General features: G+C 37.4%; 1 protein-coding gene across 10 annotated transcripts in view; it reads right to left on the bottom strand.

Annotated features, from left to right (window-relative positions):
- The window catches only part of LOC103516281 (heterogeneous nuclear ribonucleoprotein L), a 117261-nt gene that overhangs the window by 874 nt on the left and 93664 nt on the right, over positions 1–22723 (bottom strand). For 9 of the 10 annotated variants that reach the window (XM_026828668.1, XM_026828683.1, XM_026828666.1 and 6 more), the window contains one exon: positions 6709–7017. The exons of the other annotated variant lie outside the window; for it this stretch is intronic. In XM_026828668.1, coding sequence (XP_026684469.1) covers positions 6914–7017 — 104 coding nt within the window. In that variant the 3' untranslated portion in view covers positions 6709–6913. Of the gene's footprint in view, positions 1–6708; positions 7018–22723 lie in introns of those variants that run through there. 10 annotated transcript variants of the gene reach the window in all.

Below are 22723 nucleotides of genomic sequence, written 5' to 3'. Positions count from 1 at the left end.
CCGCCCCGGGCGGAAATCGAACCCGCGGCCCAGCGCTTACAAGGCAGACGCACTACCAACTAAGCTAACTAGGCTGGCGACAAATTGTTTGGTTGTGAAAGAGCTCCGTTTTCAATTTTGTAAGTCATTCTTACTCAATCAAAAGATTGATTTGATAAACAACGATGTTGTTTCTGAAACATATGGGCATACGGCTAATAAGATTTTGAATCCAAACGCTAAGTTTGGATTTAATTTAATTTTGACAATCAATAAATGCATTTTTTACTCTCCTAAATACTGGTGCATTTGGCACATCCACCATTGAACATTATATCATATTCTCTCCTTCTCTCCCCATCTCCTTCCATTCTGTATGTTATGCTATACTAATTTTATTGTCCTATTTGAAGTTTTGAACCATCTGAAACGTATCTACTCGTACATAACCTCTTTTTGGATAACACTGGGTACCCGTAACTTCCTACCTACTACGGCCAAAGGCCATCGTATCACGTAGATATCACCAAATGGCCACCGTAGACGTAATAATTCAGGACCCTGAGAATGGAGAAGAGGGGAGATAAAGGATCCTAAGGGAGGGGAATAAAGGATCCTGAGAGAGAAAAGGGGAGGGGGATAAGCCAAGAGGAGAGGGGAAGTAGGAGGGGCTACTGCCCCAGGTGTTGTTCCAGTTGAAACTTTGTAATCCTCTGGAGAAACTTTGGTCCAATAAGTAAATAAGTAGTTTTAATGGCTTTTTGTCTGCTATCAATTGTTACTGATTACTGTTTCAAGGAGGGGAGGATGTTGTGCTTTTTCCTCTCTGCTTCTTGTATGTCTAATATTGTACGAGTATTAGGTTTAAGTACTTAGTTTGGCTGGTTACCACTTCTTGTCTTACTACTGTTACTCCTCTTCTTATAGCGTACTAACTAATCTTTATGGTCAGTTTAGTTTTCGTGGCCTGATTATTTCACCTCTCTTTGGTTAGGTCAAAACTTTCTGTTAGGTAGGTAAAGGTGGATATATTCTGTTAATTTGTCTGCAAGATCTTTTTGTTGGGTATGGTGTTGCTCACCTACGTACAATAAAACTCCAAATAATTCAGAGCTAAATTAGAAATGATTCATTTCCTCATCATGCACTTTGATTTCTATGTACATTCCATTGAACACATTTAAAATCACATTCAAAACTTTCTGTTAGGTAGGTAAAGGTGGATATATTCTGTTAATTTGTCTGCAAGATCTTTTTGTTGGGTATGGTGTTGCTCATCTGCGTACAATAAAACTCCAAATAATCCAGAGCTAAATTAGACATGATTCATTCCCTCAAAATGCACTTTGATTTCTGTGTACATTCCATTGAACACATTTAAAATCACATTAAACGAAAAGTCCCTCCGATTTGAAATATTGTCACAAAATTGCCTGTCTTTCCTAATATTGTACGAGTATTAGGTTTAAGTACTTAGTTTGGCTGGTTACCACTTCTTGTCTTACTACTGTTACTCCTCTTCTTATAGCGTAGGTACTAACTAATCTTTATGGTCAGTTTAGTTTTGGTGGCCTGATTATTTCACCTCTCTTTGGTTAAAACTTTCTGTTAGGTAGGTAAAGGTGGATATATTCTGTTAATTTGTCTGCAAGATCTTTTTGTTGGGTATGGTGTTGCTCATCTACGTACAATAAAACTCCAAATAATTCAGAGCTAAATTAGAAATGATTAATTCCCTCAAAATGCACTTTGATTTCTGTGTACATTCCATTGAACACATTTAAAATTTCGTCACAAAATTGCCTGTCTTTCCCTTTCACAAATTATCACAAAAGAATAGAATAGGAATTCAATTTTATTATTATTCTTATTGATTTATGCCGGCCGAGTAAGGGAGGGTTAAGTTTTAGGGGAAAGAGGGGGCACATTAGACACAATGCACCGGGGAGCGCGGGGCGAGAGTGGAACACAACCGGCATTTCCGGAAAATCCTCCTTGGGTTGGAATTTTATAATGGCTTTCCCAGACGGAAGTAGAAACGCAATTTTTCATGAACGTCATTGTCAGCCCCCCCCCCCACACTTGAGTTCAAGGACCTTTTAGTTTACATTTTCTTTTTTCTGTGTATGAAAATTTCATTTCGTTTTTAAAACGTTTTCACACACACCCAGCTCAAGATTATCGACAATGGAGAGCCCCATTAAATGTGTTTTTACGTCTCCAAGTTGAAATAAAACTTGTCTCCAGCTTTCTGCGCCTATTGTATGCAAAATGCATGTAAAGTATACATGTTTGTATAGCTTTAGTAGTGTTGTATATCCTGGGTAAAGTCATTTTAAGTATACATTACGTATTTGTGTTACTTCCACCTTCTACAACATTTTCTCTCCTTTTCACATCATATGATTGAACCGATGAACCGAAGTAGGTACCTATAATAAAGACCTGGCTCCATAGCCGCAAATGTACTTGAGTAGATAAATAGTAGATAGATTAATGAGTTCATGAGTAGGCAAGTAGAATTTATAAAATGTAAAGAGAAATTAGAAGCTCTTAGTGATTTTCACAAGGGGGGAAATGGGACTCTTCACATCCAGGAAGTGATGATAATTACTAAATTTAAAACTTTCTGTTAGGTAGGTAAAGGTGGATATATTCTGTTAATTTGTCTGCAAGATCTTTTTGTTGGGTATGGTGTTGCTCATCTACGTACAATAAAACTCCAAATAATTCAGAGCTAAATTAGAAATGATTAATTCCCTCAAAATGCACTTTGATTTCTGTGTACATTCCATTGAACACATTTAAAATTTCGTCACAAAATTGCCTGTCTTTCCCTTTCACAAATTATCACAAAAGAATAGAATAGGAATTCAATTTTATTATTATTCTTATTGATTTATGCCGGCCGAGTAAGGGAGGGTTAAGTTTTAGGGGAAAGAGGGGGCACATTAGACACAATGCACCGGGGAGCGCGGGGCGAGAGTGGAACACAACCGGCATTTCCGGAAAATCCTCCTTGGGTTGGAATTTTATAATGGCTTTCCCAGACGGAAGTAGAAACGCAATTTTTCATGAACGTCATTGTCAGCCCCCCCACCTCCTTGGGTTGGAATTTTATAATGGCTTTCCCAGACGGAAGTAGAAACGCAATTTTTCATGAACGTCATTGTCAGCCCCCCCACACTTGAGTTCAAGGACCTTTTAGTTTACATTTTCTTTTTTCTGTGTATGAAAATTTCATTTCGTTTTTAAAACGTTTTCACACACACCCAGCTCAAGATTATCGACAATGGAGAGCCCCATTAAATGTGTTTTTACGTCTCCAAGTTGAAATAAAACTTGTCTCCAGCTTTCTGCGCCTATTGTATGCAAAATGCATGTAAAGGAGGTATACATGTTTGTATATCTTTAGTAGTGTTGTATATTCTGAGTAATGTTATTTTATTTACGTATTCGTGTTTTTGTCCACCTTTTCCTCTCTTTCTCACATCATATGATTGAACCGAAGTAGACTTGTCTCCAGCTTTCTGCGCCTATTGTATGCAAAATGCATGTAAAGTATACATGTTTGTATAGCTTTAGTAGTGTTGTATATCCTGAGTAAAGTCATTTTAAGTATACTTTACGTATTTGTGTTACTTGTCCATCTTCTCCAACATTTTCTCTCCTTCTCACATCATATGATTGAACCGAAGTAGGTACCTAATAAAATAAAGACCTGGCTCCATAGCCGCAAATGTACTTGAGTAGATAAATAGTAGATAGATTAATGAGTTCATGAGTAGGCAAGTAGAAATTATAAACTGTAAAGAGAAATTAGAAGCTCTTAGCGATTTTCACAAGGGGGGAAATGGGACTCTTCACATCCAGGAAGTGATGATAATTACTAAAGGAAAAGAAGAATAGGGCTGAAATACTGAACCACTTCTCTGGAAAAGTATTTCTAAGTACTTAATGACTGGAGTGGATAAAAAAGAATCTAAGTAGGTATTTAAAAGGAAAACTGGGAAAAATAACAATTTTCAGTTTGCTATTTTCTATAAAAAAAAATGTTCAGAAAAAAAAAAACACACAACATAATAAGATCTTCCCGCTTTCTATTCATAATTTTAAATACTGCTTGTAATGCACTTGAGAGTCAAGAGAAATATTTTAAACAATAAATTTTATTGCTGAAGAAAACATTTTGACGTGGCTTTTATTTATGAAGACACAAAAAACTTTTTATAAATGTTGGGGAAAAAAATTGTGAAATTTTCAGCCCTAAAAATGATGAGACTTGGGACTATAAAACCTGTCTCGTTTGCCGAATCGATAAAAATGTGTACTTCCCATTTTTCCAAGTGAAAGACGGAGGAAGTTTGTTGGGCTTTTGATGATTGTAATGCACTTGAGAGTCAAGAGAAATATTTTAAACAATAAATTTTATTGCTGAAGAAAACATTTTGACGTGGCTTTTATTTATGAGGACACAAAAAACTTTTTATAAATGTTGGGAAAAAAATTGTGAAATTTTCAGCCCTAAAAATGATGAGACTTGGGACTATAAAACATGTCTCGTTTGCCGAATCGATAAAAATGTGTACTTCCCATTTTTCCAAGTAAAAGACGGAGGAAGTTTGTTGGGCTTTTGATGACATTTCAGAGCTGGTGTACTTTTGATGACATTTCTAACTAGGTATGTCGTTTAGGTATGTCTAATATGTGAGATGGTAGCTAGATTTCAAGTTACTATTACTACAGATCGATTTGTCCATCGAGTTGGTCTGTGCTGTGCTTGGTAAAATAATAGCTCCTAGCCCTAGACCCCTAATACCCATATTCGGGTACTTACACGTTTTATTCAACCTACATATGACTGACTATAGGTACACACACTTTCCATTCCTTCAAATTCCAATTTTATCCATCGGCATCATCTCTCAAGTGTTTTCCACAACAGACATTCCCACCCCACACCATATCTATCTCATTATTTTTACCTTTCCTTATCCCTCTCTCTCTCTCCTCTACCTTCTCTTCCTCGTCCTCCTCCTCCTCCTCTCTCTCTCCCATCTTTCTTCTTCTGTCCGTCCTTTCCCCTTCCTTCTAGTCTTTCTCTTTCTTCTAGTCTTTCTCTTGTTCGTTTTATTTTTCTAATAATATTTCAGCACCAGCACATTCTTCTCCCACACAATATATACGCATGCACACTCTCTCAAGTGTTTTCCACAACAGACATTCCCACCCCACACCATATCTATCTCATTATTTTTACCTTTCCTTATCCCTCTCTCTCTCTTCTCTACCTTCTCTTCCTCCTCCTTCTCCTCCTCCTCTCTCTCTCTCTCTCTCATCTTTCTTCTTCTATCCGTCCTTTCCCCTTTCATCTTCCTTCTAGTCTTTCTCTTGTTCGTTTTATTTTTCTAATAATATTTCAGCACCAGCACATTCATCTCCCACACGATATAATTATACGCGTGCACACATCGCATTTCATACAGGATGGTGAGATTTGGGTCAGGATGTATTTTCGCTCCAGGAGCGTGAATAATCTTTCCGATCTCTTGCTTTTGCAACTATTCCCTCCAATATTGATAAGTTATTCCTTCAAAGAAGGGAACATGGACTCGTGCAACTTTTCACCCTGCAGTTCTGGAACTTTTAAAAGTTCGGGATGGGCATGCTGCGACACAGACCACATGCGTCTAATGTAGCAGTTGTTTCATTGCTACGAAATAAAAACGGCGGTGGAACACTTATCTTAAAAAAAGGCATGCACACATCGCATTTCATACAGGATGGTGAGATTTGGGTCAGGATGTGCGTGATTTTCGCTCCAGGAGCGTGAATAATCTTTCCTATCTCTTGCTTTTGCAACTATTCCCTCCAATATTGATAAGTTATTCCTTCAAAGAAGGGAACATGGACTCTTGCAACTTTTCACCCTGCAGTTCTGGAACTTTTAAAAGCCGTATTCCACTCCGCGGAGTGAGCGCTTTTTTCGGTCATTAAGCGAATTCGGGGATTGAGCCTACCGTATAGACAGAGGAAGGAAGGATTAAGGATTAGCTGAGCTATAGACAGAGGCGCGAGAAGGATCAAGGACTAAGGATTACCTGAGGTATAGACAGAGGCAGGGGAAGGATTAAGGATTACATGAGGTATAGACAGAGGCAGGGGAAGGATTAAGGATTACATGAGGTATAGACAGAGGCAGGGGAAGGATTAAGGATTACTATTACCAACAGGGGAGGTTATTTACAGAGGCATTCTTTGCCACCTAACCAAGTAACCACTTTAGCGAAGAGGATAAATTTGCACTAGATAAAGCGTAGTTAAGGAATGAAAATCCAGGAAAAAATCTGGGGAGGTTATTTACAGAGGCATTCTTTGCCACCTAACCAAGTAACCACTTTAGCGAAGAGGATAAATTTGCACTAGACAAAGCGTAGCTAAGGAATGAAAATCCAGGAAAAAATCAAATTATGATTGTAAAATGTGTGTAAACATTAGTTCTCTTCTTGATTTTAAATGAAGATCTCTACATAAATCACTACAGTTACCAAGTCTCTATTTCCATAGGGAAACAGAAACAACGTGCTTTGCGTATGAGAGTTGTACAAATCATGATTGTAAAATGTGTGTAAACATTAGTTCTCTTCTTGATTTTAAATGAAGATCTCTACATAAATCACTACAGTTACCAAGCCTCTATTTCCATAGGGAAACAGAAACAACGTGCTTTGCGTATGAGAGTTGTAAGTTATTAGTCACAGCAAAATTCATAATGCGTGATCCTTCTGTATAATCTACAATGTCCACGTTCCTAGTCACAATACCACAGCAAAACGTGTAATGTCCGTTCCTCCACTTTCTGGTCACAATAAGTAAAATGTAATTGTAAAAAATCAAAAAAATATTTAGGAGTGAGAGAAGAGCAGGAGGGGATCTAGTCTGCTTCCTCTTCAAAGTTGTCTCGGTAGCGACGCGAGGATGAATTGACATTTCTAGCCGAAGAAAAGCAAAGCTTCAACATGAACGGATACTTGCCACCTGAAACAGAAAGGTAAATATATCTAGAGTGCCAGCAACCTAGACAAGCAACAACTTTCATTATTCCTTAGTACAGGGAGTAGACCAGCTTAGTCTGTTCGGGGACTTGAAACAGGGAGGATACCAGTCCGAAAGGAGGAGGAATTTTAATTGTGTTAAGCATAAATGCTTGTCACAAACGTCGTTCCCCGCTATTAAACGTATTAGTACTAATAAAGGTAAATATATCTAGAGTGCCAGCAACCTAGACAAGCAACAACTTTCATTATTCCTTAGTACAGGGAGTAGACCAGCTTAGTCTGGTCGCGGACTTGAAAGAGGTTTTAATTGTGTTAAGTATAAATGCTTGTCACAAACGTCGTTCCCCGCTATTAAACGTATTAGTACTAAGCTAAATTTTATGACTTGACTTGGACTCAAACCAACAACCTCCAGATTCAAAGTCCACTGGAATATAAAAGTACATATCATGTTAATTCTTCAATCTATCATCAGAAATTAATTATATTTTTTACATACATTGCTTCATCCACCTTGTAGAACGCAAGACAAACTTTCAGTTTTAATTATTCTCCCTTAATACTTATTGCACTATTGCCTAGGGACAAATGGGACACTGTTAGCTGTTAGGGTACAAGACATGACTGAATGTAGGATAGGGAAAGGAAAGGGAGCTTGCAGAATGTCCACATCGTGATTTCTGACTTTACTTTTGTGTTGGATGCATTTTTCGAAGAAAAGATACAAGACTTTCTTTTAATATTTACTACAACGTTCATAAAAGTAAAAGGGATTTTAAATGTGTTAAGCATACATGCTCGTCACTAATGTCGTTCCGAGTTTAATAAATTACGCTAGATTTTATGACTTGATTTGGACTCGAATTACCAACCTTCACATTCAAAGTCCACCGTGCTATGCACAACATCACTGAGGTTGGTTCCTACAAGTACATATGAGTACTGTCACTTGATATCATCTAAAATACATTGCCACATAGTTTTCTTATTCACTGCGATGTTCCTATGAGAAATCTGACCTTATCTCGAATATCTGATAACAAATTCTCCTTTTCACTACAATAGGGACACCGCGATACGCCTGGATTGAAATGTCAAGTCCCAGAAAGCTAATTTTCCTGTTCGCCTCACTCGAAATCTACTTGAAAATGACATCAAACCTGACGGAGTGGTAGCTCAAATAATTTTATTAAATAAATTTCAACCTGACTTGTCACTAGTCATGAATAGTCAGTCGCAGGGGGGAAATGTCACCACAGTTCAACTTTTCATAATTCTCACGTCGGTATTTTGACATTTCTTATCACTAGGTAGGTTGAAATGACAAACGTATACTTCTTCACTATTTTACAAAATAGTGAAGAAGTATACGTTTGTCATTTCAACCTACCTAGTCAAGATGGACCTTCACAAAGTTACAGAATCTTCAATCTATCATCAGAAATTAATTATATTTTTTACATACATTGCTTCATCCACCTTGTAGAACGCAAGACAAACTTTCAGTTTTAATTATTCTCCCTTAATACTTATTGCACTATTGCCTAGGGACAAATGGGACACTGTTAGCTGTTAGGGTACAAGACATGACTGAATGTAGGATAGGGAAAGGAAAGGGAGCTTGCAGAATGTCCACATCGTGATTTCTGACTTTACTTTTGTGTTTGATGCATTTTTCGAAGAAAAGATACAAGACTTTCTTTTAATATTTACTACAACGTTCATAAAAGTAAAAGGGATTTTAAATGTGTTAAGCATACATGCTCGTCACTAATGTCGTTCCGAGTTTAATAAATTACGCTAGATTTTATGACTTGATTTGGACTCGAATTACCAACCTTCACATTCAAAGTCCACCGTGCTATGCACAACATCACTGAGGTTGGTTCCTACAAGTACATATGAGTACTGTCACTTGATATCATCTAAAATACATTGCCACATAGTTTTCTTATTCACTGCGATGTTCCTATGAGAAATCTGACCTTATCTCGAATATCTGATAACAAATTCTCCTTTTCACTACAATAGGGACACCGCGATACGCCTGGATTGAAATGTCAAGTCCCAGAAAGCTAATTTTCCTGTTCGCCTCACTCGAAATCTACTTGAAAATGACATCAAACCTGACGGAGTGGTAGCTCAAATAATTTTATTAAATAAATTTCAACCTGACTTGTCACTAGTCATGAATAGTCAGTCGCAGGGGGGAAATGTCACCACAGTTCAACTTTTCATAATTCTCACGTCGGTATTTTGACATTTCTTATCTTCGATATTTTTCTTTCTTACTTGATGGTTTTATAGATTTTTTTTTCTTTTTTCACAATCAAATCTGAAGGAAACTGTGAGGAGAAAGGACATGAACGTGCCTCAGAGGAACTTTTTATTATTATTTCTATTCCATGTTAATATTTGCTGATGATTTTTTTATTATTCCATTTCTACAGAAATTAAATATTTTTCGCTTTCCGGACAATGTTTTCCTGGAAAAATATCGTAATTGAGGAAAAATTATATTATTTTTTCATTATTCCATTTCTACATAAAGTTAGGTACATATTTTTTCACTTTTCGTACGATATTTTGCTGGAAAATGATGTAACCGAGGAAAAAATTTTTTCCTCCCCTCTCTTATTGACACCTCATGATATATTATGTACATAGATATCAACCTATTATACTAGATGTTAGATGTGGACATTCTGTAAACATTAGATGACTAGGAGAGGTAACCCTGAACATGACTATCAACAAGCACCAGACGTCACTGTTGTTAACTATTCATTTTTCAAGAGAAAAGACTAGGAGAGGTAACCCTGAACATGACTATCAACAAGCACCAGACGTCACTGTTGTTAACTATTCATTTTTCAAGAGAAAAGAAAAAAAGACAAAATAAAGAAAAGAAAAACAACAAAGTGAAAAAATCCATACCTTGTTTGTAACGCAGGCATCGTGAGGCGAAGGAACACAGTTTATAATCTAAGTTACATGTCTACACAAGGGTTTTGCTAACATTTTGTAACAAATCACATGAAATGTTTAATGAGAATTTTACTTAACAAGATGAACCGAGGCGCACAGATCCCTCCCTGCACACAGACAAAAACACACTCTTAGTTACGAAGTTGTACAATTTATACAAACGAACTTGTCTTTAGCCTTTTTCATACAAATACTATGACGTTCGTTTGTACAAACAAGCGGGATATGGCCATTGCTCTAATGTGACTTTTGGTTTATACAAACGAGCTATCATGAGTTATTTATAGGACTTTGGTTTATACAAACGAGCCATCATAAGTTATTTATAGGACTTTGGTTTGTACAAACAAGCTATTATTTGTGACTTTGGTTTATACAAACAAGCTTAATTTCTAATTGTTTCTTGCTCTATCTTCTATTTTTCCAAAAGTCCAAACTGGATGGTTTTATTTCTTAAAAACAAATGTATTGATCCTTTAAATCTCAAAACGGACTTTGATCATCACAAAACTGGGTTTTTACTTTCTATTACTACAGTATAGCGAGCTATAGCTTTCTTTTTAAATATAAGAAAATAATTCAACTACATCGAATTCGGACCCTTGAAACACCAACAACAAGAAAATGTCTAGAGGAAGAAGAGAAAAGTTTAAATGCTTTCTCCTTTTTCCGGCTTTTCAAAAGGAGCTTTGCGTATTCGGTTGGAAATTCAGAGTAAGCTATGAGCGTGTTAAACACATTTTTTCCGAAAAATTCTGGTTTTATTCTTTCCACATGAAGAAAAAGAGGGTTTTTCATTTTCCACGAGAGAAAAAAGCTCAAACGAAATTTTCTAATTTTATTCCCTCACTCGAGAACACAAGACGATTAAAAAAAAAAAAAAGGGGCCCTTGAAAAAATAAATTACAAATCTTTTTTTTTGCTATCAAAAAAAAAAAAAAAAAAAAAAAATGCTTTTGCTGGTAAAAAAAACTACAGATTTCGAGCCACCAGCATAAATTTCTACAGTACTTACTGATAGATACCTATTACCTACATAAGTGTTTTATTACAACAGTATAAATTTCTACAGTACTTACTGATAGATACCTATTACAACAGTAGGAATTTCCACAGTATAGGTACATGGGTAACTACTTACATAGGTGTTGTATTCTGATCACGCAGCTATAGGTACCTACACCATTTTCTCTTTTATTATACCAATTAAATCCTATGCCTTTATTACTCCTATAACAGTTAAGCAAGTCAAATAATGATGGGCGTTAGTATCTCATTTTCATTACCTAGTCATTGCTTTTTAGTTCCCAATAAAAGAATATAAACCGCCTTCCTTCGCATAAAACTGACACTCAAGGGTAGAATTTCGCAGGAATAGTCCTAAACGCTGGACTCCACATATGGGGGGGAAAAGAGCCTCATCCGAATGTAATGTAGATTTTAGTTCTATCACCTGGGTTGTAGCATGTGTAATAAATAATGTAATAATTCATGAATCAGTCTACGAGTGTAATATCGAGTTGGTAAGGACAAAAGCTCAAACCCCAACTTCATGAAAAGCATCTCAAATCCTCTACCACAAATATGAATTGTCTCCACTTGCAAGTTTCTTCTGGGAGCTTTGTAAGATTTATAATGAAAAGGTAAATGAAAATTATTATACAATTCGGTTCCTGCAATTCAAATTACTTCTATACATTGGTCCTTGATTTCTTTTTAAGGAAGTTTAAAACATGGGAAAATTAAGGAGAGGAATACTAGGACAACAACCGAGGTAACTTTATAGAAAAGATTGGCTTACAGGGAGTCAAAGGAGAACAAACAGGTTTCAGGCAGAAGGGCAATCAAGCAAATGAAGAAAATTCTGTCGCAGAAGTAGAAGACGAGACAGTATGTTGTGGGTTTCCAGTAGTTTTGCTGTTGTTGCCGTTGGTTCCAAGGTATGTACTTAGTACTTACATGTATTGATGTACAAAATGTTGTCATGGGTGTTGATGTCACCTGGCTACTCGTGATGTTCTGCAAGTTAGGTGTGCTTTATTTACATACTAGTAACTAGTTAAATACAATTTTTCTTCAGGGGAAAATTCTTCACGAGGAATTAATATTGGCATCTATTGGAGTGACGCCTTTAGACCAAGTAGTACAACGGTTCTCAACCTTTTTTTCACCCGCGTACCCTTAGGTACCCGGGTTTATTCTCACGAACCCCCGCCACCATCATAATGAGTACCAGGTACCCATACCTAGGTTGATGTGTACCATTACTACTGAGTTCTAAACACACTCAGTACCTTTTGAAAAAATTCAGTACCTTGGGGTCAAAATGCAGTACCTTTTTGGACTGTACTGCCACTGATAAGCATAAAGTGAAATAAAACTGAAAGAAATGAAACAAAAATATTTTTTGTTGGAAAAGAAAAACTGTGTCAACTAGTATCATTATTGTTTATAGCCAACCTCAGTGGTGGTGTGGTGGTTTAGCGCGGTGGACTTCGGAACTGGAGGTTGGTGGTTCGAGTACAAGTCAAGTCATAAAATTTATCGAATCGTATATCAACTGGGGAACAACACATGTAATGAGCAATGTAGTATGTTCAATACATAATAGAGGAAAATTAAACTTATTAACAGTTTGGATTCCCTTTTTTTATTGGCTAAAAAATCAGCGGCTCCCAATCAAAATAATACTCAATGCTAGTGGTCTCTCTCATTTTATGCTACGTATTTAATGAATTTCAGGACCCCTTTTTTACCCTAGGAAAAAGCGATATTTTTCCGAGACAGTCGAGACCTCACACATGACGTACCCTATATCTTGTTTTAATCTAAACTTTGAATGTGGTTTTCTTACTTTCTAGTTTTCCCAGACTTCCTAGAAAACCACATGTCTTCAGCATAAACTCCCTGATCTTCTCTAATGTCTGAATCTGAATAATACCTCAATGTTTAGACTAAAAGTTTCCTACTATACTCGCCATGAAGTTACAATCTAGAAACAACTTTAGCCAAACCTCACACTCACACACCAGGGGTTTGTTTTTACATCCTATTACATTAAGAATGGGAAACCTATACAACAGAATGAGGAAATATTGGGATCGGTCCATTTTTCTCTTTTATCTTTACGGTAGGTATACTTACTATTAGGACGTATTTATCGGACACGGAAAGTAATGTAATTAAGGACATATATGAACCAATGGGCTGGGGCTGTTAACATAAATAAATACTAAAAAAAAAACTAGTGAGAAAAGATGGTCCTGTTTGAGCTTTTTCCCCATCTCGTCGGAAATAATATAAAATGCATGTTTTTGCCAGTGTGCTGGGGGGAGGGGTTGCCTTCGGTGTAACAAGTGGTGAGTGATGTGATGTTCTTGTATATAGTACTAACTGGTGATGCTGATGCCACCTTCTGGGGAAACACATGGTAGGAGGGAGGAAGTATGAGGAAAGGAAGGGATTGGATTTCAATAATCAAAAGACCAATTGTTTTCTTTTTAATGTCCATGGAACTTTTTGTTTACAATCAGTGTGGTAGGTTATGAGTTATGAGTCCTCTCTAATCGGCAAATTCCAGTTTTTTCAAACATGTCTGTTATCTGAATTATATTCAGTTCACAGAACCTCTAGCACCTTCCCATCGTTATATAAATTACTTTATTTATTCTCATAATTGTTCGGTATGTCCAGAGTGAGATAAGTAAGTAATTAAGCATAAATACTCGATCGTCACGATGTCGTGCAATCATTACTGATGTCAACAAAGGTCATTGTGTTTGTTTTATTTTTGATAAACTCTCTCTTTTAAAATGCAGAGGTAGCTCTAAGTTCAGAGGTTGGATTCCAGAACAGGTAAGCAGCCTGACTTTGTTTCACTGTCGGAGGAACACTGTGCAAAATAGCTTCCCCTTATAGAGATTCTCTACCATTGCACATGTGACATGTTTGGCAACAATGCCTATTTTTTTGCTGTCACATTGATCTGGACACACTATAAATGTTGGGTGTCAAGTTTCTTTCCTATTTTCCTAGTCTACCCTATTCCTTGTACTACATATCTATCGAATCCAGAGAGGGCTATAGTCTACATGCAGTTCCATACTCCGCTTTTATTATTGTCCATTGTGTATTTCACTGTGATATTTTATACTCTCGTTCGTATCTTCATTGTGATATGGATATGAGATATGTACTTCACATAGGATGCTATGTCAGCTGGATAGTCGCATTCATATAAACTAAATGGTTGAATGCTTTGCTGAGCAATAATATCATCATTATCACTATAAAGCATTGTAGATTGCATTAAATAAATGCCCTCACTGAATTCCTCAACAGATTATTTGACGTCATTTTTTGAAATTGTTTGAAGAATGACCATTCCATTCAATCGTTTTATAATTCACGTGTCTCACCTTTTGACCACTATTGGCCTGTCATTGTCATACTCATGAGGACCTGTCATTGGCTAATGAAAAACCAATCCAAATGGCCAATTACTGGAAGCACACAATCTTAAGGTGTAATGTGGTGGACACGGAAAGTAAGTGGCCATTACTGACGTTTATGTACCATTGTACCCACCCTACAATGTATGAATTTACTATGGAAATGATCATTAAGGTGTGTCCACACATAGTTGACCGGCCATCGATCGATGTCGACTTCTTCTTCTTCGCCTTTTCCCATGTTCAGATGGGGTCGGCGTTTGACACGTTCACATTGCCTCGACAACATAGTTTTATCTCGTTGATCGCGTGGATCGACGGTCGGTCGACTATGTTTGGTCACACCTTTATGGTCGTCAAGGACCACAATGGGGTACATCTACCTTACAAATTACTCTCAGTCTCATGGTGGTCTGGTCGGGATTCTCAAATTTGAAATTTAATTTGAAGATGAATCAAAAAGCTTCGCACTACTTCTTATTAATGATGCTCCGTTTCTATACAGTATATGAGGACAATGGAAACTAATTAACATCCATGGCGTCACAAAACGAGGGGAAATATAAATCACAAATCAGAGTCTAACCACCTCTATGTTCGTAGAGAGGATGAGTAAGTTGGCCCCACAACTATCATCTTTTCCCTAATTAGTAGAATAGGGTATGAGTCACAGGGGCGTTCACCCCCTAACCGGACCCGGAGATCACGTCACGAGAGCTCACGTGACATGAGGGCAGTGTGGCAACCATGAACGAAATTACCGCAATATTATGGGAAAACTTTGAACTGCATACATCTTTCTGACTCCCAATAAGCTCAACTGACGTGATAGTAGTGGGTTTCTACCTTAACAATGGACCCTTCTTTGCCACGATTGTTTGTAGAAGAGCTGCCGTGATTTTCCTTTTTTGGAGAGGGGCTACTGATTCCGGGCCCCTTGAGGACCCCGGGCCCGGTGTTCATGGGGCCGGAAGAACCCCCCTGTCAAGGGCCCTGATGGGCCAAGGTGAAAAAGGCCCCTTAGAACAATTCAACCTTTCAACACTCCCGGAGTGAATACAAAATTAATGGTTTCTTTTATCTAATTGATAATTTGATATCTATTTTCTTTCCATCACCTCACATGGTCGAAACCTTTCATTCCTTTTTCCTTCTCAATATCCATCTATCTGCTTTTTCCCAACTAAGTAGTGCTTTTTTATTAATACATAGTAATTACTCAGAGTGCGAACCGTTTCTAATGGAGGAGGGGTATTGGTGAGGCCAAATACGGACTGAAGTATGCGTGGCCACAGATCTAACTGTAATTACTCACACTCATTTGTTTACCATCATTCATTGTGAATGATGTGCAAAAATAGGGTGTGGCAACACGCGAAAATATTGAACTAGCAAACGTCACTATTCGGAACATCCAGTATTTAAAAAGGTCATTCAGTCCAAATACCCAAACACCAAGATACATCATATCTAGGATTCTAGGGGATCTAGTCCAAATCCTTCCAAACACAGGAACAATGAATTGGACAAGAGAGATGAACAAGGAAATGGGAACATTGGAAAGAGGATAGAACAAAAACACAATAGAAATTCAAAACAAAAGGAGAAGAAAGCTAGCAATACTAGATAGATAGCAAAATACGAGTAACAGGAGGGAATTTCCCACGGTATGGCATTTTCACAACTCATTGAAAATCCCCGTTTCTCCCTTCAAATGTATAGGGGAACGAAAAAAGAGGGCATGTGGGATGAGTGGTTGAAGGAGGAATAAATTGACATGACACGTATCACAATGTCTGTGGTGAACTTTAACTGAATTAGATTTGGATTTCCTGACTTTTTTTTTGCTAAAATAATGTGCTAACTAAGTAGCCACATTGCCCTGTAGTTTATAAATGAAAATTATTATACAATTCGGTTCCTGCAATTCAAATTACTTCTATACATTGGTCCTTGATTTCTTTTTAAGGAAGTTTAAAACAATGACATGGGAAAATTAAGGAGAGGAATACAGGGACAACAACCGAGGTAACTTTATAGAAAAGATTGGCTTACAGGGAATCAAAGGAGAACAAACAGGTTTCAGGCAGAAGGGCAATCAAGCAAATGAAGAAAATTCTGTCGCAGAAGTAGAAGACGAGACAGTATGTTGTGGGTTTCCAGTAGTTTTGCTGTTGTTGCCGTTGGTTCTAAGGTATGTACTTACATCTATTGATGTACAAAATGTTGTCATGGGTGCTGATGTCACCTGGCTACTCGTGATGTTCTGCAAGTTAGGTGTGCTTTATTTACGTACTAGTAACTAGTTAAATACAATTTTTCTTCAGGGGAAAATTTTTCACGAGGAATTGATATTGGCATCTATTGGAGCGACGCCATTAGGCCATCCAGTACAACGGTTCTCAACCTTTTTTCACCCGCGTACCCTTAGGTACGGTTTATTCTCACGAACCCAGACCACCATCATAATGAGTATTACCGGGCACCCATACCTAGGTTGATGTGTACCATTACTACTGAGTTCTGAATAAACTCAGTGCCTTTTGAAAAAATCAGTACCTACTTCAGTACCTTGGGGTCAAAATGCAGTAACTTTTTGGACTGTACTGGACCGATAAGCTAAAAAAGTAACAAAAATGGACGCGGCACACAAGGGATCAACCGCCTCAACATAATACTATCTCTAGGCCTTTAGCCAAAAGTATCTAACCAAACCAAGACATACCAATGATCTGTTTGCGTTATTCTTACATGAGGGTAAAAGATGGTAAAAATAAAATGGATTCAATTACTACCGGGCAATTTTTTTCGCATGCTAATCAGCTGGTCTGAATAATAGCATTTGGCAAAGTAAAACCCCACTAAGCCCCCACTTCCTAGACATGTCTGATAATTTTATTTATTGATATAATCACTGCTCAATAAATATTTTAATATGTTAATAAATACTTGAGGAAATCAATATGAATTATGTATATGCAATTATGCAATCACTAAAGGCTCTAGTTCGTTTCAATTGGATACGTGTTCATATGGGATGACATCGTACAAAATGATGTAATTGAGAGTTCTTACATTATCCGCGTTAGTTCGCGAGAACATGAATAGGCATTTGATCATTACAAGAATTTCGGGCAACGCACCGTATACCGTATGAAAGTGCATCCAAAGTAACCGTGACCTTACCAAATGCAACACCGTTTCACTATTACGGGTTCTCTCAGAGTTGTTTTTCTAAATACAGAAGTTACATTATACAATAGAAATAAGCCAGGAGCTTTCAGTATTTCACATTTCAAGCACTCTTCATTTCTCTTCATTTGCTCCAAAGTGTTTCTCCATGGGACGACATCGTACAAAATGATGTAATTGAGAGTTCTTACATTATCCGCGTTAGTTCGCGAGAACATGAATAGGCATTTGATCATAACAAGAATTTCGGGCAACGCATCGTAATACCGTATGAAATTGCATCCAAAGTAACCGCGGCCTTACCAAATGCAACACCGTTTCACTATTACGAGTTCTCCCAGAGTTGTTTTTCTAAATACAGAAGTTACATTATACAATAGAAATGAGCCAGGAGCTTTCAGTATTTCACATTTCAAGCACTCTTCATTTCTCTTCATTTGCTCCCAAGTGTTTCTCACCAGTCGCAATTTATTCACCGAGCAAAAAACTTTTTCCCATTCAGTCAGAAATATTTTTCCAATTCAAATCTTGAATTCGAAATAAATCAGGAGTTAAATTGGACTTTTTCCCGTCTGTTTTAGCATGTCCCATATCTACTCCCACATGGGAGGGACGATAAAGGGCGACAATCTTACGTTACACAATTTTATTTGACTGGTTTCAATTGTCCCTGGATTTAATGCCGGGTCAGACCGTCTGACAGACCTAGGTCTAGATATGTCAGACGGTCTGACAGACCTAGGTCTAGATATGTCAGACGGTCTGATAGACCTAGGTCTAGATATGTCAGACGGTCTGACAGACCTAGGTCTAGATATGTCAGACGGTCTGACAGACCTAGGTCTACATATGTCAGACGGTCTGACAGACCTAGGTCTACATATCTCAGACGGTCTGACAGACCTAGGTCTAGATATGTCAGACGGTCTGACAGACCTAGGTCTAGATATGTCAGACGGTCTGACAGACCTAGGTCTAGATATGTCAGACGGTCTGACAGACCTAGGTCTAGATATGTCAGACGGTCTGACAGACCTAGGTCTACATATGTCAGACGGTCTGACAGACCTAGGTCTACATATGTCAGACGGTCTGAATGTGAGTATAACATTCGCCAGCAAAAGAAAACTGGTACACTTCCAACCCTTGGACCAAATCAAAATGTTGACAATGTTTCATACTTTGACCAATTTTTATACTATCACTATAGGCACGACTTGAAGAATTTAATACATACTCGTACTTCAAGTAAAGTCTTTAGCACCTACTCGTCTGAGAATGCCTTTGATGTGTGAAATATGAAAGCCCTATAGGAGACAATTTTGAACCCTTTACACCTGATAAATACTTTAAAACAAGAAGAATCTGAAAACTTTCTACATTTCATACATACAGGGTGGATAAAAGCTGTCAATACAATCAAAAAGTAACTGAATTCCTTGAACATTCAAGGCTCACTATCGTGAGAAACCGCGAGTACAATGTGCCTAACAATTGCAACTTTTTCCTTACACCCTGTATGTCGAACACCGTAGAGTACCTACAATAAAAATCCACTACGAGATAAAAGTGGATTTGAATTCATCATTGCAGAAGTAAAGGGTTGATATCGAATAACATTTATCAATAGGAAACAATAGTCGAGAAAGAATAGAGAGATGATATTGTACTAAAATACGGGCACCAGACGATTAGTCAACCGTGTAAGCGCTTTATAAAACAAATTAATTTGAAAATAGATTTTATTGCGAAAAAAATACGAAAGGCACCAGACGATTAGTCAACCGTGTAAGCGCTTTATAAAACAAATTAATTTGAAAATAGATTTTATTGCGAAAAAAATACGAAAGGGGTAATTATCATAAACATAAACAAAAAACTCCTCGACATTGTTTAGTTTGATTTATTTTTAGCACACTTCCTCTCGGCTCTCAATAGTTAATAGTTTGTCATAAAAGAAAGACAAATGCTAAGGCTGATTTTGAAGTTTTCCATGAGGGGTTCTTAATTTCGTATTGATTTGACTCAAGAGTTTCATTTTTGTTTTTCTAAATTGATCACAAGAAAATGACTGCTTTAAATAGCTCAAGTTGGGGCATAGTAAGCGTCTCTATTATAGTCTGTATTATAGCATGACCTGTCTCGCCATACTATGGGACGAGAACAGTGTCTTCCCTCCATGTTTGTCAAGTCCCCCCTCCCCCTCCCTCAGATAGTTAAAATTAGGTCCCCCTTTTTAGGACGCCCCTGGGAGGGGATTAAAAACTTAAAACGTGTTCGCCAATATTTATCCAAAGTCTGTTGAGGCATATCGCGATCAAATGAAGTAAGTATTTGTTATTGACACAACTCAAACAGAATTAGGACTATGAGTCATTTTCAACCCTAGTTTGAAAAAAAAAAAAAAAAACTAGGCGTAGGTATTTTCAAATATGTGTACTCCCCGTCCCGGAGCCCTCAGAATTATTTACCCACTAAACTTGGGAGCTATATGAATCTTGTATACCTAATTACAATATCATCTCTCTGACAAATGGGACTTCAAGACAATTTGATATAGAAAGGAGCACTGACATTATTATGAAAGTAGAAAAGGAAATACATACATCCTTTGGCTCTCAATGCCACATATTTTAAGCTAGGACAAGATGAAGATTTGGAGAGCATTCGACACATTATACCTAACAAAGATATAGATGACTTTTTGGAATAATAAATAAATACTATCTAATAATATTAACAACAATAAATGTGGATCAAGTGGATTTGAATAAATACGGATCATTTGTTAGAGCAAAAGTACAGTGCCATAGTCCTAAAAAAGTAACAAAAATGGACGCGGCACACAAGGGATCAACCGCCTCAACATAATAATATCTCTAGGCCTTTAGCCAAAAGTATCTAGCCAAACCAAGACATACCAATGATCTGTTTGCGTTATTCTTACATGAGGGTAAAAGATGGTAAAAATAAAATTGATTCAATTACTACCGGGCAATTTTTCTCGCATGCTAATCAGCTGGTCTGAATAATAGCATTTGGCAAAGTAAAACTCCACTAAGCCTCCACTTCCTAGACATGTCTGATAATGATAATAAAATTGATAACCAATTGATAAACGCGTAAAAGAGCACATTCTTTATCATTAACAGAAGTAACAGACCACTGATTTAACTGCCCGAGACATTATCATTAGTAACCTTTCCTTTTATTTTCACTAAGGAGGTCTTAATCACAAGTCAGACAAATCAATTCAGACATATACGCCACACCTAAGAAGGCTAATACAGGCTAAGTAAGGGTTTGAATTGTAATGTAATGAAGTAAGACGTCTTAGACACATGAGTAATCTAACTAGTGTGATGAATGAATATCCGTTTTATCTTTATCCAGCACTAGGGGTAATTTGGGAACAGTAGGAAACATGGTCCAATAACAGGGGATGGTCTGACTCTTCTGCTAAATTTGGGAGTTAAATTTGTAAGAAAAGACCATACTTTTAGGGAAATATAAAGAACAACATCAGATATTGAATGACTGATTTGTGTCCTTCTATTTATCAATGGCCTGTTCCACAAACAACTTTACACTCCCCGCATCTCACTTTTTACTCTAAGCTCAGAAAATGTCGACAGACAATAAGTACTACTTTTTTTCCTGCGCATGGAGTGAATATTTAGGCATTCACGTCAAAATATTCCTACCTGCGAGTGTAGTCGAAATAAGGCCAGCCACTCACTATTAGGTAGACCTGATCAGGTGTACCTGTCAGGTCCGCCTATCAGGTGTAAGCTAGGTATACATGACAGGCGGACCTTTTCAACCGTATCTGTCAGGTCTACCTGATAGTGTGTGTACTCATCAGGTATCAGGTAGACCTGACGGGGACCTGATCAGGTCAACCTGATAGTGAGTGGTTGTATTTAGGCGTGCAAAGTCGTTCATGGAATAGGGCCCAGGCATTGAACCCATGCAAGAGGGCTAAAAAGGAAAATCTAATGCCTCAAAAACTGGAGAATCTAATGCACCATAAACTGAAATTTCGAGTCCAATTTACCCTCGTGTACTCCAAAAGAGGAAAAACGGATATAAACATCACCATGATTAACGACTGAGAAGACCTTTACCCATCCATTCTCTCCTAATACCTTGAGATATGCACAGTACAATGCTATGGAGATATAGGTGGGAAAATATGAGGAAACTTGAGAAAGACAAATTTGGTGGAATACATTTCCTATTATACTGATGTTAGGAAGAGTAGACAAGACAGAGATCAAATGAAAATCATCAGAAACTGAGTGGAAAAACAACTCTGGGGGAAATATCGGTCAAGAGATTGGTGGTGGATATCACCAATGACTTAATGAGAGATTTCACTGATGGGAGACTTTTTAATCGTCCAAAAAGGAGCTTTTAATAATCCAAAAAGGAGTTTGTAATGATCCAAACAAGAGCTTTTTAAAAACTTCTCCTTTTTGGATCACCGAGAACTCCTTTTTGGGCCGTTGAAAATTCTCCCTTTAGTAAAATCTCTCATTAAGTCATTGGTCAAATCCAAAATGGATCTTCTGATTGAGAATATCGTGCCATGTAGTTTGCCCCGAGCAAAACTCATCCCCAAGGCCGAACCACTCGGAAATTGAAAATGAAATTAGTACTTCTCAGACTGTCAAGTAATTCATTTAGAATGTTATAGGTAATAATCAGTGAGGTTAAACCGTACTTTTCCTTGTACTGGAAGAAGAGGTTCGATTATTTATTGACAAACTCCTTTTTGGATTATTAAAAGCTCCTTTTTGGACGATTAAAAAGTCTCCCATCAGTGAAATCTCTCATTAAGTCATTGGTGAAGTCCACCACGAATCTCTTGACTGATATTTCCCCCAGAGTTGTTTTTCCACTCAGTTTCTGATGATTTTCATTTGATCTCTGTCTTGTCTACTCTTCCTAACATCAGTATACAAGTACAACACTACATTGCTTCGTCACCCACATTTTAGAATCAGACACAGTAAGGTGTGCTCTATTTACTGCTCTCATATTTCTTAGGCT

This window comes from Diaphorina citri, unplaced genomic scaffold (genome assembly GCF_000475195.1).
Source record: "Diaphorina citri unplaced genomic scaffold, Diaci psyllid genome assembly version 1.1 scaffold52, whole genome shotgun sequence".
Lineage (NCBI taxonomy): Eukaryota > Metazoa > Arthropoda > Insecta > Hemiptera > Psyllidae > Diaphorina > Diaphorina citri.
Note: the sequence above shows the minus strand (reverse complement) of the source record. Positions and strands in the feature narration are given on the sequence as shown.